This window comes from Colias eurytheme, chromosome 6 (assembly GCF_061535395.1).
Source record: "Colias eurytheme isolate Ceu_HAF_F1 chromosome 6, ilColEury1 Martin Lab GWU primary, whole genome shotgun sequence".
In the NCBI taxonomy this organism is placed as follows: Eukaryota; Metazoa; Arthropoda; class Insecta; order Lepidoptera; family Pieridae; genus Colias; species Colias eurytheme.
Window position 1 is genome coordinate 4,245,488 of NC_142985.1, and position 17,132 is coordinate 4,262,619.

General features: G+C 32.6%; 2 protein-coding genes across 3 annotated transcripts; one reads left to right on the plus strand and one right to left on the minus strand.

Moving 5' to 3' along the window:
* On the minus strand, positions 1-5,310 carry LOC149907581 (lipid scramblase CLPTM1L). Its single transcript, XM_090103352.1, has 8 exons — positions 4,983-5,310; positions 4,671-4,857; positions 4,442-4,578; positions 4,078-4,360; positions 2,542-2,730; positions 1,691-1,890; positions 538-789; positions 1-115 (listed from the first exon to the last, which is right to left on the minus strand). Exons 1-8 carry the CDS (start codon positions 5,249-5,251, stop codon positions 22-24), a joined length of 1,611 nt encoding a protein of 536 aa, XP_089959478.1. The 5' UTR covers positions 5,252-5,310; the 3' UTR covers positions 1-21.
* A 635-nt stretch (positions 5,311-5,945) lies between these two features.
* LOC149907582 (uncharacterized) lies at positions 5,946-17,132 on the plus strand. 2 transcript variants are annotated; one of them, XR_016456793.1, is made up of 3 exons: positions 5,946-6,040; positions 6,173-13,320; positions 13,557-14,115. XR_016456793.1 is itself a non-coding variant. In XM_090102609.1 (3 exons), exons 2-3 carry the CDS (start codon positions 6,282-6,284, stop codon positions 14,743-14,745), a joined length of 6,768 nt encoding a protein of 2,255 aa, XP_089958735.1. In that variant the 5' UTR covers positions 5,946-6,040; positions 6,173-6,281; the 3' UTR covers positions 14,746-17,132. The 2 variants fall into 2 exon arrangements, 1 of the variants encoding a protein (XP_089958735.1); XM_090102609.1 differs by lacking the exon at positions 13,557-14,115 and adding an exon at positions 14,580-17,132 and having other exon boundaries at positions 6,173-12,883.

The window sequence follows — 17,132 nt, forward strand, 5'->3', positions numbered from 1 at the left end:
GTTTTCTAGTAATTTCTATAACTAGTCGTCTTTAGATTTGACTGGTTCAAGCACTTCGGGATTCTCGTCCATACTGGCAGCTGTGTCCGTACGAGACTTGTCAACTGGGTATAACCTAAAAATATTTTTTAGTATATTATTATGCATTTAAAATCAGTACATTTCACACAACGCCATCTAGTGCAAATAAAGCCATACTTAAACTTAATTTAGTTTTTGAATACATTCATATTATTATCATAAAAATATGAATGCTTAGAAAATAAAAAGAAATGAGAAATCTATTTGTTTCTACACTTGCGCATGCGCAGTTAGTCCGAAGTCGAAATTGTACAAAATTATTCAAAAGATGAGTTGTATAAGAGAAAGACAGATAGTGTACCATGATTTCCACTCTCTTTCTAATCGTGAAAAATACAAAACAGTCGCATGTCTTTTCTACTCTGTCTACAAACTATGCAAACACCACACATTTTTTTTTTATGATTAAACCAACTAACCAATATAAAAAGTAAAACATTTCAAAATCCCACTCACCATCTCTGATACAGATACACCAAGAACACGAGGTCATCTCTGAAGCAGGCTACTCTGTGCGCGGTGGGCATCGTTATTATAAACGCGAACACATCATCTATGAACGTGTTGAATGCTTTGTACATGAACGCTCGCCATGGGAGAGCCGCCACAGAACGAAGACGGTAATTCACGAATAATTGGGGCAGCATGAATAGGAAACCGAACGCGTATACACCGTTCACTACACTGTGTAACGCCCATGAGTACCAGCTGGAATGGAAGAATTTGTTTAATTTAATTGCTCTTTTTTTTTTACTTAAGATAGGGAAGCGCTTGACCACAATCTCGCCTGATGGAAAGCTAAGATGCGGTCTAAGATGGTACGCGCTTCCCTAGTAGGTACCGGTTCACTCTTCGCTTGAAGACCCCCATATTGTATTCGTCGGGGAACACATATTCAGGAAGCGCGTTCCAATCCCTTGCGGTTCGAATGAAGAATGTGGAAGAACCGCTTAGTCCGGGTACATGGAACGTCCACCATATGGCGATGCCTAGAATCTGTGCGCCTCGACGATCGATGGCTCTTATATGGATTATCTATGTTTACAATATACTTTTGCTGTTCTAGGAGTACGTAGAGCGCGTCTGCTGTTAATAAAAATAGTAATATATGTACACAAGAACAAGTCTAAACAAATATTTTTGGAGCTCTATAGCAGGAAGAAGAGCGCGCCTGCTCTTACAAAATTCTTTTGGATCTCATACAGCAGCAAGTGACACTTTGTCTCCACTTATATTATAGACTTTGTTTGCTTGTTTGATTGTAATGAATAGGCTCATAAACTACTGGACCGATTTTTATGAAATTTGTAACAGATAATCTTTAGACCCTGAGAAAGAACATAGGCTACCTTTTATCTATACTTATATTATAAAGCTGAAGAGTTTGTTTGTTTGTTTGAACGCGCTAATCTCGGGAACTACTGGTCTAATTTGAAAAATTCTTTCGGTGTTAGATAGCCCATTTATCGAGGAAGGTTATAGGCTATATTATATCATTACGCTACGACCAACAAGGGTGGAGCCACGCGGGTGAAACCGCGGAGCGCAGCTAGTCTGTTATAAATTAACTTTTTTCAACACTGATAGAGCGCATTAGCTCTACTGTCACCTCTTGTGCGGCTCGTAGAGCAGCGAGTAGAGCGCGCCGGCGGCGCACAGCGGGTAGAGCAGCCGCGCGAGGTAGCGCATCGCCTCCGCGTCCGCGCGCGCCGTGCTGCGCTCGCCCGCGTCCGACCGCTCGCGCCACACGCGCACTCGCCACCGCGACACCGATACACGCACGTGCAGCACTTTCGTCACTTTCCATGCCTAAAAATACAAAAAATTGGTTATTTGTAAAGTAGTTTTACGATCGAGATGTTTACGTGATAACGTCTTATTGGTGGCAGCGCTCGAGATGAGACGGGAGATCGGTCCGTCTCTCTCTCGTTATACCTGCGATCGCGCTCGTGAGGTTTTGGTGTGACACAAGTTTCTGAACATGTCACCCGATTACAACGATTTTAAAAACGTTATCACGTCAAAAATATCAATATCCAACTACAGGGTGTAATCGTTAAGTGTGCACAGGCGATTATTCCGTAACTATTGCAGATATCAAAAAACTTTATATTATTTTAAAAAATTTCTTATGGCCATTTTACTCATTAGGTTAAGTACCTTCGATATCAGTTTAAAGTTTTTTTTTTATATCTGTAATAGTTACGGAATAATCACCTGTGCACACTTAACGATTACACCCTGTATATTTGACAGACCAAACAACTTTATAAATGTATTTAATCAATATTAACCATTTAAAAGATTTTTTTGTTATTAGTCTATTTAAATCTTTTTAATTTTAGGTGGTTTACAAACCCAAAGCACATGCTTTAAAACCTGTACTTAAGTTTATTCTTTGTATTTCAGAGAATCTTCAATTTTTAACAATATGATGAATACCATCATTTAAATTATTACCTCTATCACAGCACTGATTCCAGCAGGTACTAGCACCAATAATGAAGTCTTTTCATCGACCAAGTAAAAGAATATAACAAGTTGGGAAAATGCGCGCCAAAACACCGTCCTAGCAGACAAGCCGGCTAGTGAACGTTTACTTCTCCAGAATGATACGTCGTTTTTGAACGCCAAGAAATCGAACAGGAGCTGAAAGGATAAATCTTTTTTTTTTTAAAGAACTTCCTAGTTAAAATTAATATCTAAGGACATTTTATTTGTTGTGTATTACGCGTTTCATTAAAGAAACGAATCTTCGTTCGTAAATGGATAATTATTTTATTAATTGTTTCATTTTGTTTGTTGACAAACTGTTTTGTTATGGTATTTGTGTATTTATATGAATCATCATATTTACGTATACAAAATGCAACAAAATCCCCATAATACTCGTAATGAGCTCATAAAACTGAACAACTTTTCCAAAGAACATATTATATCAAATTCCAATTAAACATTACTTACTATCGCAAATACATAATTGTCATTGTAAATTTATCATAAAAACTATTATGTATAGGGAAAATCATATGAATATTTTAGTGATTTTACTTTTCCTTATTTTTTTGCATGCCGTAAAGCCGTGTGTAAGCGAGAGGGAATGATAAGCGCCGCCATTTAAGATTCATTTCTTTATTGAAATGCGTTATATTATGTCTCTAAATTCTATCTATTCTATCAGTTAAATTCTTGTATTATAATGGTATGAAATCTAGACAAATATTTATTTGAAAGATAATGTTTATAGCATAATACATTGTGAGTGTATTATCATAAGTGTCATATAATTAAGCATGATCTTTTGTATGCATGTGACTAATTTAATATATGTTAACATATTTTGAGGTTGAAAAATGAATATTAATCCTATTCATATATTGTTCAACAAGTAATTTTGCATAGCCCGGCCATTGAAATAAACAAAATTTCCACTCAACAAATAGCTAAAAAAATTTTAGAATTACATAATATATTATGTTATAACAATTTTATGTAACATGGTCTGATGTGACTGTATAATTATTATTCTTAGTAAGAAAAAAAATTAAGCAAATTAATATTTTATTTGTTAAAAACATAAACTTTAGGAAATAAAAAATACCAAGTAATGAAAAATTACATAGAACATTTTGAGCATAGGATTAAGATAATGAAGCATGCAAATTGAAGGACAATGTGTATGTTAAAAAATATGAATATAAATTAGGCAGTATTATACAAAAAATTCCAGTAACTAATAATTATTTTGACTGTTGTCAAATTGAAGAACCTATTTGAAGAGGGGAACCTCTCATTGATCAAACTGGATGTTTTGTAGGATATTTTTTTTTTTGTTAATAATATGTATTATAGTATCAGTAAGAAAAGAGAAATAAATTTGTTACTGTAACAATCAATCTGAGAGTAGTCTCAGAATATTATCGAAATAGGAATAAATTATAAAAACGGCCCTATTCAATAAGCATGAAAAAGTTTGAAAATATTAATAAAACTCACATGGCAACTGGCGATCAAGACTGTCGCAGACAGGAGATATAAATTTGTATCAGCGAATATGCCTTTAACATCGTCCACATCTTTTTCACTGAATCCCAGGCCTTTCAACTGCTCCAGGGCTAATCTCACATGCAATGCAAGCCGCAAAACTCCATAAGATGTAGGTGCTATATCTACAGTTATATTCACTTCTGTAGTTTTACTTGTCAATAATTGTAAATCTGAGATTCGAGACTTCAAAACATTGTGATGAATTATTGGTAGGAACTTATCTTTTCGTATCCTAAAACATTTTACAACATGTATTATTTTTAAAACAGTAACATAGGTACGTAAATATAATTTGCTATTATTTGGAACATACTTCATGTAAGGATATAATTCACCAGGAACCTTTGTGGATGGAAGATGTAAATTATCTGTTAATATCGACAATGGTGCTACTGTAGAAATATGTGCATATGGTCTTATCTTCTTCACCGGTTTTTCCTCTTCATCTTTCTGAAAATTAATTATTGAACATTTCAATGAATATAGTTATTAATGTGTTATTTTTATAAATTTGAAGAAGTACTTAATAAAGACATACATACTCCTTGCCAGAGATTAAATGTTTCAGCCTGGGGTTCCATAAATGTGATGAGTGGCAATGTATGTACTGCTTCCTGGCGGAATATGTCAATAAAATCATCATACAGGCGATTTTCGTCCAGTAATACAGCATGCATATACAGTGAACCATTATTTCGTGTACTGCGAGGTATGTTTAATTTCACAACCCTAAAAAAAGTATGGATATACACGTAGTAACTTTATTCATTGAGAGCATTGTGTGATAATGAACATCCTATTCATGTTACGAACTTTAAAATTAAATAGGAATATTTTTTTATTATGAAACTCACATCTTTGCTGCCTTACGATAATCGAACCTCAGGGAAGTGTGAACTTTATTTACTGCTGCTTCAGAGTATCCATTTCTGTAAGGATATTCCTTTACAGAAGTATACAATACTAAATGTTGCAAAGGATTTGAAGATAAATACGAAGAAAAACATCTTTCGCCACGACTACATTCGGGCGGTATAAATATTTCAGCTAAATTCCATATTGTATTAATAACGTATACAGCAAAAATTAAAGATATTACTAAACTAAACGAAATATATTTCATCGCAAGAATAATTTAACTTATTGAAGAAAATTGTGTGATAATTTAGTAGGACGATGCAAATTTTGGATGTAGCGTTCCAACGTGAAATAAATGCGAACTTCAACTTCAAACTTCAAACTTCAAAGTAGCGTAGCGAATACTGTTGACATTTGACAAGAATTGACAATAAACTGAACTTTAATAATTACTAGCGGTCCGCCCCGGCTTCGCCCGTGGTACATGTTTACGTTTTCTCTACATAAGAACCATCCTCGTACTTCCAGGAATATAATAAAAAAAGAATTATCGAAATCAGTTCAGCCGTTCTCGAGTTATGCGCTTACCAACACATTTTGCGATTCATTTTTATATATAAGATTTTAAAATATTTTCAAAATTAGAATATATACGGACGGATAAATTGATTGCATAACTTATTTATAACAACAATAAAAAATGGTAAATCTAAATAAAAATACCAATATCATTTATAGGAAATCAATAATCTATCATTGGTAACTTGGTAACATTTACTTACATCATATTATGGTGTTTTATTTAATTAAAAAATAATATCTTAATTAGTAGTGGATATAAATATATCAATCATTTATTTATATGTGTTTATTCATAGATAAATTTAACATACAAATAATTAGCTATTTTTTTTTAAGGGTAATTTAGTCTACGTTAATATTTTTACAAACTAGCAACACGTTGTTATACGCTACAGAAGTGCAAGGAACGTAATAAATCGGTGTCTCCAAGGAAATAATATTGATGTTTTCTAAAATTTAATACTTGTTAAAGGTAAGTACGATACATATTTACGAGAAATTAAGTTTTAATTCATGTGCTTAGTAAAGTTTTAGATATAAAGCTTATGTGGCAGTGTTTTGACAGTTGTCAATGAATGTGTTTGATAATTTGTTTATTTTTCAGAATGAACAATACTTTGATTGGAGAAACAAAACTGATTTATTACGTGAAGTGTACTAGAACATAATTAAAAAGATGCAAAGAAACCAGATTAATTTCTGTATTAAACATCATGGCCATGGACGCTAAAGATTTACGAACAGACTCTGCTCTAAGTGCGTCGATCAACGATGGAAATGCGAGCTACAACCAAAGTAGCAGTCCGCTACAATCAAATCGAAATAAAGCATATCAAGATATTGGATCAAATTCATTGGGTAAAGTGGAATCGCAGGCCACGCGACCGTGTGCTATTATAGGCCCCGATAGAGTATTGCCACCGCCCCCTACCAGCGATGTATATCTCAAAAAAGCATCAGTCGATCCATGGTCATGCAATGAAAATGTTTACCGACATCAACCAAATTTTACACAGAAATTACCAGATTACCAACAAGTACGGAACATATCACCAAGGCAAACATTTCAAGAAAATATGCAGCGTATCATGGTCCCGCCTTCCTATAATTCATCTAAGAATATAGATGATTCTAACTCAAAAAATTCTAAAGTTGACATGCCATTAGAACTTAAGTATTGTGATGTGCCTTATACTATTAATCCAATTAATGGACAAAAAAGTATTAGAAACTCGGACTTACCTTTAACAAGTGTGAACCCGGCTTTTGCAAGAAATGTTCCACCCCATGTGTGGGCAAACAGTACCGGTACAAGACCCATAAGGCCTTATGGTGCACCTGAGTATTATCAGTATCCTGAGTTATCTAACTTTACAACCCCAAGACCAATGTTAAGGCCTCATCGAGCTCCTCATGATGATGCTGCTCAAGTTAATGCTGAACGTCTCTACCAAGAAGGAAACATGCGCTTCAAGCCATACCCAACAATAAAGGAAAGGTATCCTCAAGCCAGGTACGATTATCCTAATAACTACCCTAATACATTTCACCCACATGCACCTTACCCACCTCAGAAATATGATTTATCTAAAAGTATACCTCCTCACCCTTATCCCATGTATTCACAAGTTCCTATGAGACGAATTGCGGAACCAATTTTAGATTCATACCAAAGATCAAACCAACAAACAAACTTTAATCATTACCATAATCAATACATTCCTCCTCCATACGGTTCAGTGCCAGGGAACTGTATTCAAAACAAAATGTACCCATCTGAGTTATCAGCTAAACAATTAACACCAAATAAATTGCCTTATGATATGAATAATAAAATATATTTGGAGTATGAAAATAATAGAAACAAAATGTATCCTCCTGTTGACAATATGTATTATCCTGATCCAAATAGACCACCTGGATCTAAAAATGATGTAGTGTTACCCGTCCACCCCGGACATATGCCATACAACATGCCTCCACAATATATGTACAGAAAAGACAACATTACAATGAAAACATTTGACAATGTACACTTTCGAGGTGTAGACCAGAATGTACATGTTAATAGCCCTTTATTAAGACATCCTTTACAATTTTCTCCTTCCGGACTAGTAATATCACCTGCAGAATCCAACACAAGTAATGATGCTATGCAAACACTACAAGAAGACTGTGGCTATGTAAGTCAATCATCTTCAGCTAGTGGAAGAAGCATTGATTCTGGAAACTACAGGATCCAAAGTGAAATGTACAGAAAACATGAGAATTTCTACAATTCAAATATAAAGAAATTTTCAAAACAAGTATCTAGGTCAGATTCAATTGGAAATAGTTCAGATAAGAAAAATCTTAATGTCAGACAATTTTTGCAAATGTGGAATGAAGGTGAAGAGGAAGTAACTGATGGTAATAATGCCTCTAGCAATTCAAATTTTCCTAAAACTTCTGAGACGATAAGTAACCAAGAGCAACTTTATGTTCTTGGGCTTGTTAATATACCAACTGAAGAGTTATCAAAATATGAGCATATTCAAAAAATTTCAAAATTACCTGAAAATATAAAGGGTTACAACAGTATCGAACTTCTTGATCAATATGAGCAGCTGGTTGAAACCCCTGCATTAAGACAAAGTAAAACAATCATGAGAGACTATCAGATGTCACCAAAGCCCTCAGTTAAACAACCCCCACAACTTCCACGTCCCGTTTCACCCTTAGATGTTGAAGCTAAAATAAGTCAATCAGTTATTCACAAAGAAGTAGGATGTAACTTTGAAATAAAGCCATGTAGCCCAAAAATGTTGAATGTAGAGGTTGCCACTCCTGTACAAAATATATTAGATGAAAGAGCAATAGAAAAGGTTATTAACTTGGGTATAGGCAACACATCAGTGCTCTCCAATAAGTCAGAAAACCCAACAACAAGCTGTAAAATGAATTCGCCTTTCATTTCAAATAATGATATAATGAAAACCAGTAATTACATATTTCAAGACCTAGAAAGTAATTCGGGTGTATGTCTTGCCTCTTTGCCTCGATTAGACAGTGATATAGAACTCAATTTTCCCGAAATAAATCAACAGTTTATAGATGCTAACAAATTTAATAATAACAAACCGGGAATTATTGTTAACTCAGATACAACACTTTCTACTAATTCAATGGAGTCCGAACCCAAATTTGTTACTGACAGAGCGACTCCAAAATTAAGTAAATATCGTAAAACTAAAACATATGACTTTTCTTCTGATGATATTGGTCACTGCTCTGCTATGAATCGAACCGACAGTGTAATAATAAAAAATCCAGATAATAACAGAAAGCATGAAGAGTTTGAGACTAATGTTACAACAATTATGAAAGAAAATAAAGAAACTGATGTTATAATGAGTACAACAGATAGTGTTATTGCAACGAGTAGACCTTCACCTTTAAAAACTGTTCATACAATAGACGATTGTAGTAATACAGCAATTGATTTCAGCTTTAGCAAGATAAATGAGAAGCATGACTATAGCACAGAGAGTAAAGATGTACTTAATAACATGCATATCCAAAAAAATGATCAAGAAGTAAAGTGCAATAATGACATTAAATCATTAGAAAATTCACCTGTAAGAGAAGATATAAACAATGATAGTTCAAATGCCAATTTAATAAAAAATAAATATGATACAGATATACCTTTATGTTTGCCTTCTTGTGATGATATAAACTTACAGACGATTTCGGATGAAAAAACAAATACAGACGTAAATAATGCTGATGACATTCAAAATAATGAGAATATAAACGACGACATGCTTAGGGAAGAACACCAGTATAAAAATGTTGAAGCAAGTTTGCAAATCACTGATTGTCTTGACATTGATGATTCAAATGTAAAAGAAAATATTGTATTGAATTTACCATTAATCGTGGAGGAAGAAAATGAGAATATAACAGCTCTAAATGCCACTAATACAAATAAAACAGAATATGAAGACCATTTAATAATTGAAAATACTGAATTAATTGTAAACAATCAGGATGAGAAGGAAAAATCCAATTATAATGAAGATTCAAAAACCGAAGCGCAGTCGAATTTCGTCCAAACTAATAATGAATATAAAATAATTAAAAATAGTTTTTATAAAACGGGTGACGACTCTAATGATGAAACGAAACAAGATGAGCATGGGAACGAAGATATTTCTCAAAATAACTGTCTAACTGAAGCGTCCGTTATTAATAATTTATTAGAAACAGATAACTCTCAAGAAGATCCAAGCCCTAAAATTTCAGGAGTCGAAAAGGAATGTACAGTCTTGGTAAATAACACAGCCAAAGCTGACACTCAAATGGATTTATGTGTATCCGAAAAGTCTGACCATAAGGATATGTCTCTTCAAGTTATTTCATATAACAAGGCTATTGAAAGTCACGTATTACATAATAAATATGTAAACAGTAGTGAAGATAATTTACCAACAGATATAGCCGAGCAATTTTTAGAAAGCACAACAACGCAAAATGTACAACGTATGGCACAAAATAATAAACTCGAAATAGATAACACACAATTTTTATCAAATACAACAATAAGATCACCGTCGAGTAAGTTAGGTTCGATGAAAATTGAACCAAAAATAATGAAATTACATAACAATGATCATGTAATTAATGACGAAAATAAAACTGATATAATACAAACAAATAATATTAGTTCTGATTATATTATTGACTGTCAAAAAATATTTAATGCAGAAAATGTAAAATGCGAAAAAAATTTAAATATTCTGTCTTATGATGGCAAAAATACGGAAACGTCTCAAATAAAAAACCACGAAATAAAAACAATAGAAATTTCTTCACTATCCCAATCGAATGAAGAAGAGAACCAAACCTCTATTAATATAAGCTTAGATTCATCCATAGATAGCGCTCATAGCGTCATAGCTAACAATTCCAGAAGAGATTCAATTATAAATATGCTAGAAACTGCTAAAGTTGAAAATGGCTTAAATAATAATACTGAACGAATAGTGGAAAGCGATTCGATTATAAATATACTTGAAACTGCTGAAGTTGTACATAGCTTAAATAATACTGAACGAATAGTGGACGCCAAAAAAATAGTACAGATTGAAGAAAAATCATATTATATTAGCAGTGAAGAAATGGAGCAAGTTGACAAATTATCTCCAGAAACAACTTTAGATCAAGTTGAAATTAAAGATGATTTCTCATCTCAAGCACCAAGAGCTGCTGAGATTAATCAAATCAAAATGGAGAATACACGGAGCAAAATAAAGACATACTTTACAAGTAAATATTTTTCATGGCGTATACAAAATCTTGATATGTATCATGAGGGTATTTGCAATGGTATAGACAAAGGCGATTATGTTGTAGATGAAAAAATTATGGACGGACCCATCGTAAAAGATATTCAACAGCAGAAACTAGAAATGGATGATATCATAACTGAAAAATGTCCAGACAATTTTCAAACATTAGTCTTACCATTGGAATCTGAATCTTGTGTTGATAAAACCAATAATAAAGAACAATGTAGTGGAGATTCTGCAAAAAATTATTATAATATCTGTAATCATTCGAATGAAATTAAAGAAACTCAACTTTTTGAAGTTAAAAACACAAAACCAGAAGTATCCAACCGTCGTACTTTAAAACGATCATTATCAGATTCCGCTCTTGTATTGTTTACTGATACGGATACGACTGAACATTCTATTTTAAAAGAGCCAAAAAGACGAAAATTCACGGCTGAGGCAATATTAGAGCCTCCGGAACATGAAGATTTCTCTACTTTCATCCAGAATAATAGAAGAAATTCTATCTCTGCAATATATAACAATCAAAATGTATTTATTTTAATTGATAACGATGACGAATACGTTATTGCTCAAGATGGAGATGATAACAGAAAAATCTGTTTCACAGAAGTGTCGACTGCATTTTGTGATCCAGCTGACGCTATCCTTAATTTGTGCGTCTCTAATGAATCTGAAGAAACTTCGTTTACTGAGAACTTTGTCTCGGATATTTTTGAACCAAATGAAGTGCAGCCTATAGAAAATGATGTAGTTCGTGACACTTGGGTGGAAGATATAGCTTGCGTGGAAACAGTTTTTAATGATGATGTTGCTGAAGACATCACAATAAGTGCACCTACTTCACCAAAAAGTTTGTCTAGGGATGGAAATGACGATGAAAGTAGCACGTGTTCTGATAGTGAAATTGATCATATATTAAAAATAAAAGAGATATATGGTGACAATTTGTGTATGGATGACGTCCAACTTGTTGAAACGTTATATAAAACACCTCAAATGGACGTTAATAAAACACTGGTCGACATTGAATCTCAAAATGGACAAGAAGTCTGTAATAATAAAGTAGCCTCTCCATTTACAATGGACGAAGAATCTATGTCCCCAAAATGTAATACCCTACCACAATCAGAACAATATTTTATAAGTCATGATATTAAAGAATTAGACGACAAGGAAAATCAAATTCACAAAAGTCCTTCACAATATGAATGTAACTTTGCCCACGTTGAAAACAAGTTAGACAGCAACGCATTCGAAAAACTGCAAGAATATAGTGATTGCGTGGTAGATTCTTGCGATTTAAGTCTAGCTGAATATAAATCATCTGAAAATCAAGACAATGATATCAATTATTCGACATCTAGTTCACCCGAAGTGTCATCCACGACATCAGAGGAAAAAAGCTCCAGTATTTTACTTAAAATAACGAGCGTAAATGGATCCAGAATATCCCAAATAAATAGCGTACCGGACATTTCGAACGATTTAAGTTTTAACTTTAGCGAAATCAAGGATTACACTTCAAACTATAGGCCTCTTATAACCAAAGCTGCTAAAAAATATATCCCTCCTCTAAAAGAGACGCAAGATCTTAAAGTAAAATTAACATTACCTCAACAAAGTCTTAATAAATTAAAACAATTGAAACGGGCTAAAGATGAACCTCACATTCCAAAAATAAAGCATATAAGTAATCCTATACGACACGACTTTCCTAAAAAAATTAAACCAAAGTTTGAAGATGTCCTTAAAAGTATTGATGAAATTCAATTTAAAAGGCACAAAGAAAAAAACAAAAAACCTAAACACAGTATTCCCAAAGTAGTTATTAAGAAAAACGAGAACGGGGCACATTATGCTAGTTCTGAAAATAAAAAGAAATCTTATAATCCAGACTTAACTGGTCGAAAATGGCAGCCGTGGGTGTTCATAGAAAGAAATGAATTCGTCGATAAGATGGCACAAAGAAACAAGGTTAAGGCCCAGTTTCATCAAGCTCTGTTAGTTAGTTTAACACGCTGTTAACTCTTTTAACGGGACATCAATGTAAGGGAGTGTCCCACCATGACCTAATCGAGGATTAGTTTCCTTAACACGGCATTATATTTAACCCGTGGCATAGAGGCTCTTTAAATTTTTAACAAGCGATTAGAAAAAATGATTTGAAGTTTTCTTGCTGTCAAGATGGACTCTGCATACTATTTTATTTTTGTAAATGAAGATGTGTTGGATGATTTGTATAATTTGGATTATATAGTGCGACCGCGACGGCCCAGAATTTATAAAGACGTCGTCATTGTTTCGAAGAATATGATGATGTTGATTTTAGTACAAGATTTCGTTTATCAAAACAATCGGTTTTGGAAGTATTGCAATTAATTGAAGATAAACTCGAATAACCGTCGGATCTGTAAGTAAAACTATCTCGTGAGGTAATATTTATATTTATGTGCATAAGAGGTTCCTTCCTACATACTGTATTATTTTCAATTAAACCATAATAATCCTGTGAGTCATGTCAAATCTAGTATTGAATACCAATATAGGTACTTTAAAATGTAAACTTCACCACTACTCAGGTAAGGCTCAGGCCTCCTCATGATTATGAAATGTAGGTACTTATCTTAATTTTAAATTCTGTTTTAGGAATCTATCAGTTTCACCTACAGACCAACTGCTTCTTGTAGTGCAGTGCAGTGATGGCTCAGTGGTGAAAAACATTGTGAGGAAACCGACATATCATAAGATAGCGTGGTGGATAATGACCTGATCCCTTACCGTGTTTAAGTTTAAGTTAGCACTACCAATCCCATGTCCCAGCAGTGAGAAAGTATATGGGCTGACGATGATGATGATCCTAATTTAATTTAAATGTGACATTGTTATAGAAATATGTAATTTTTCATGTTACCTAAATAAATAAAACTTGTGTTTTTATAAAACATTTTTATTGTACCCTTAGATTGTACCTATCAACATCATTCAATAAATAGGTTATAACAACTAGATACTAGGTTATTACAAACAAGAATTTACTATTAATTTACTTTAAATGTATCTTGCTGCTTTGTCTTTATTTTTCTTGTTTTAATTGCTCTTCTAGTATGAGATCTCTCGCACTTTCCTTCGGACTCCGAATTTTTTTTCGTAATTTCAACCAGATCCAGTTTACCTTCGACCAAGTGAAATTGAACCGCGATTTTTCTTCAACCTTATTGTATTTATTCAACTCAAAATAAAATTAAAATAACACAAGAAAAATCACAACAAAACAATCTCCAAATAACATCAAACATTTGTAACCATGGTAACGACCAAATCGTTTGACATATAAACCAGCAAACGTAAAAGTTTCTACATGATTATTAAATTGTATACTGTGTTAGAACATTTCAATTTAGTCGAATTACCAAACATGACAGTTATTATACAACTAGAACAAATAGCCCCAACGTGCGAAACTATGGCATTGTCAACTATGACATTTTGTTTCGGGCGGTTTAAAATACGAATGAATGATTCGTGAGTCGCTCAGTTAATGGTCGATTTGATAATCAGCTGTTAGATTTCCTTCTTGGGACCTGTAGAGTTGACAACGATGTTAAAATACATGTTTAATTTGAAGCTCGATTAATAAATGTCTGATTTAGAAAATATTGGTGAAATTGGGTCTAAAGCTGTATATTGTCACAGGAAGAAAACCTTTGTTTTAGCAGAGAAGTTTAAAAAGTATAAATCAATTTGTACTGCTAAATTTGTTATTAGTCAACCGACTTCTGATAGTGCATCATCAGGCAATTTAAAATATACGATAAGACTGAAACATAACTACTGAGCTTTAGTTGAGTATTGTTTCAGTAACCGGTATTTGCAAGTCTCTGACTGTACCGTAATGGATCCCACCCTAGGATGGTCTCGTATCTAACATTCCTTCTAACATAACTTATTGTATTATTGTAGTTACCTTTATTAGTTTATTGCGTAGATATATAACAGTAAATGAAGCCAAAATTTAATTAGTGTGATTAATTAAATTGTATGTTATATGATGATTCTATTTAATAGTGCAATTTTTCAGATCTGTAATATATTCGTTATATTATTTAAAGTTTAATAATAATCTTTTGTTTTGATTAACTCAGATTCCAAAGTATAGTTTATAAAAGTTTTGTCTGTTGCACACTCTAAGCACTGAAATAATTTATCTTTATACATTATTATTATTATGTACATATTATATTCATAGAAAATTTATAGAATTTGTTATATTTAATTTTTGTTATTTTGTAGATAGTTTATGGTGTGTTTACGTATGTCATTCCTTTTAAGATATTATTAAATACTGATATTGTATACAAATAGTTACGTTATGTAATCATTACTAATTTTTAATATTGTTTCGACGTGTAAATATTTTACTCCGACCATCAAACCTGTGTGGTGGTCACTATTGCTCATGTATTTTCTAAGCACACAATATAAAATTGTTCTTTCCCTATGAAAGATGTACCTGTAATGTAGTAAGTTAAGGGTGAAAGTACAAAAGAGAGCGATTCAAAAATACATCACGATGATCATATTTGTTTTAACTTTTGTTTTGGCAATAGTAGTTTACATCGATGAAAATTTGGAGTCTTATACACGTTGTTGCGTCAAAAGTAATAAAGTTATAGCGTGAAATAACCAAAGCCAATACTCACGAAATAATGTTGAGTGAACATGTTTTATTCAAAAAGCTTTTATATTCGTTTAACGTTTTCGAATGTTTGTGATAACACTTCAGATATTCCATATATATTTTTCATATATGCCTTAAAACACAAAGTGCCTCGGGAAATATTTACCCTCTGAAAACAAGTCTCCAGAAGCAATGCTACGCTTTCCTTAATGTAAACAGTGGGTTCACTTTTATCCCATTTTCAAAACTCAGTGCCTTTTGCGAGATACATATTTCATTTATTTATAACGGTAAAAACGTCGTTTGAAATATTCCATAAAATGTTATACACTTTTTCTGGTATAAAGTTCCAAAGATATCTTGTTTTAAAAATGTGTATTTTTGAATATACAAATGGTATTTATATTCAGAATTTAAAAATATAATATGTAGTGTGATAGGATATAAATATATCTATATTTGCTAATCGAACATTTTTTGCGATGCTTTTAAAGACTCAGATGTTATTTACACTATCGTCCTGCCATTTTAGGGTCGATGTACACAAAACTCAACAAGTGCAGATTTTTTTTTCATACATGAAATGAACACATCTTACAGCCATGTTTACATTATTTTGTAGGTAGTGGCTCTATTCTAATTTATCGATGTGATAACGCGCGAAATGGAATTAAAATCTGCATATTTTGTTGCTAATGCGTCGACCCTATAAAGTCACTGATCTCATACAAATATGCACTCAGTATCGGATTGCACTTTGTGCCTAACCATATAAATATATTCATATTATTACAGGGTGTTATTTAAATATACCAAATAATGTGCTTTTATTTACCTATGTTGCCTTCGTAGATAAGTGTACTCTAAAAGTAAAATAGTGAGTATAAAAGTGTTAAAAGTTTAGTGTTTTACTGGACTGTTTAATTTATTTTAGATTTTAATGTAATTTTATTTAATTAAGGTGGGTATGTTTAGAATATTGTTAAGTAATTGTAACAGACATTGTATATGTACAAATGTAATGAAAGGGTATTTCTACTTGGTTTTACTGTTCGTGTTTGTAAATATTTACTTTCTTTTGAGGCTAAGCATATTCAATACCGAGTCTTTTGACTGATATTAAAATATTTTTTCTTTGGTAATACGTTTATGTATTTATTTTGATCGTATGTTTGTTAGCACTGTCGAGTGATATGTTGAGTTTTCGTGCACTTTGTTGGCCATTGTTATTTATAGGATTACGTTATAACTTATATTATTACGGTTGAGCACTATTCGTTTGTAAGGGTTAAGGATTAAGTTTATATAGTTAAAAATATGTAAAATTTTGTTTGTGTTTTAATCGTTGAATGCATATCTTATTATGCCAGTAACGCACGTGATAGTGTATCGTGATAGACGTAAATATAAGCACACTCTGTATTGAGATACTGGAATTCGAGTGTGTTAAGTGAATATTTTTAATGGGTATAATATTTTTTCGAGTGGTACCTAGTTTTGAGAATTGTTCTAAAATTGACCAAATAAATGTGTTCTCAATAAAA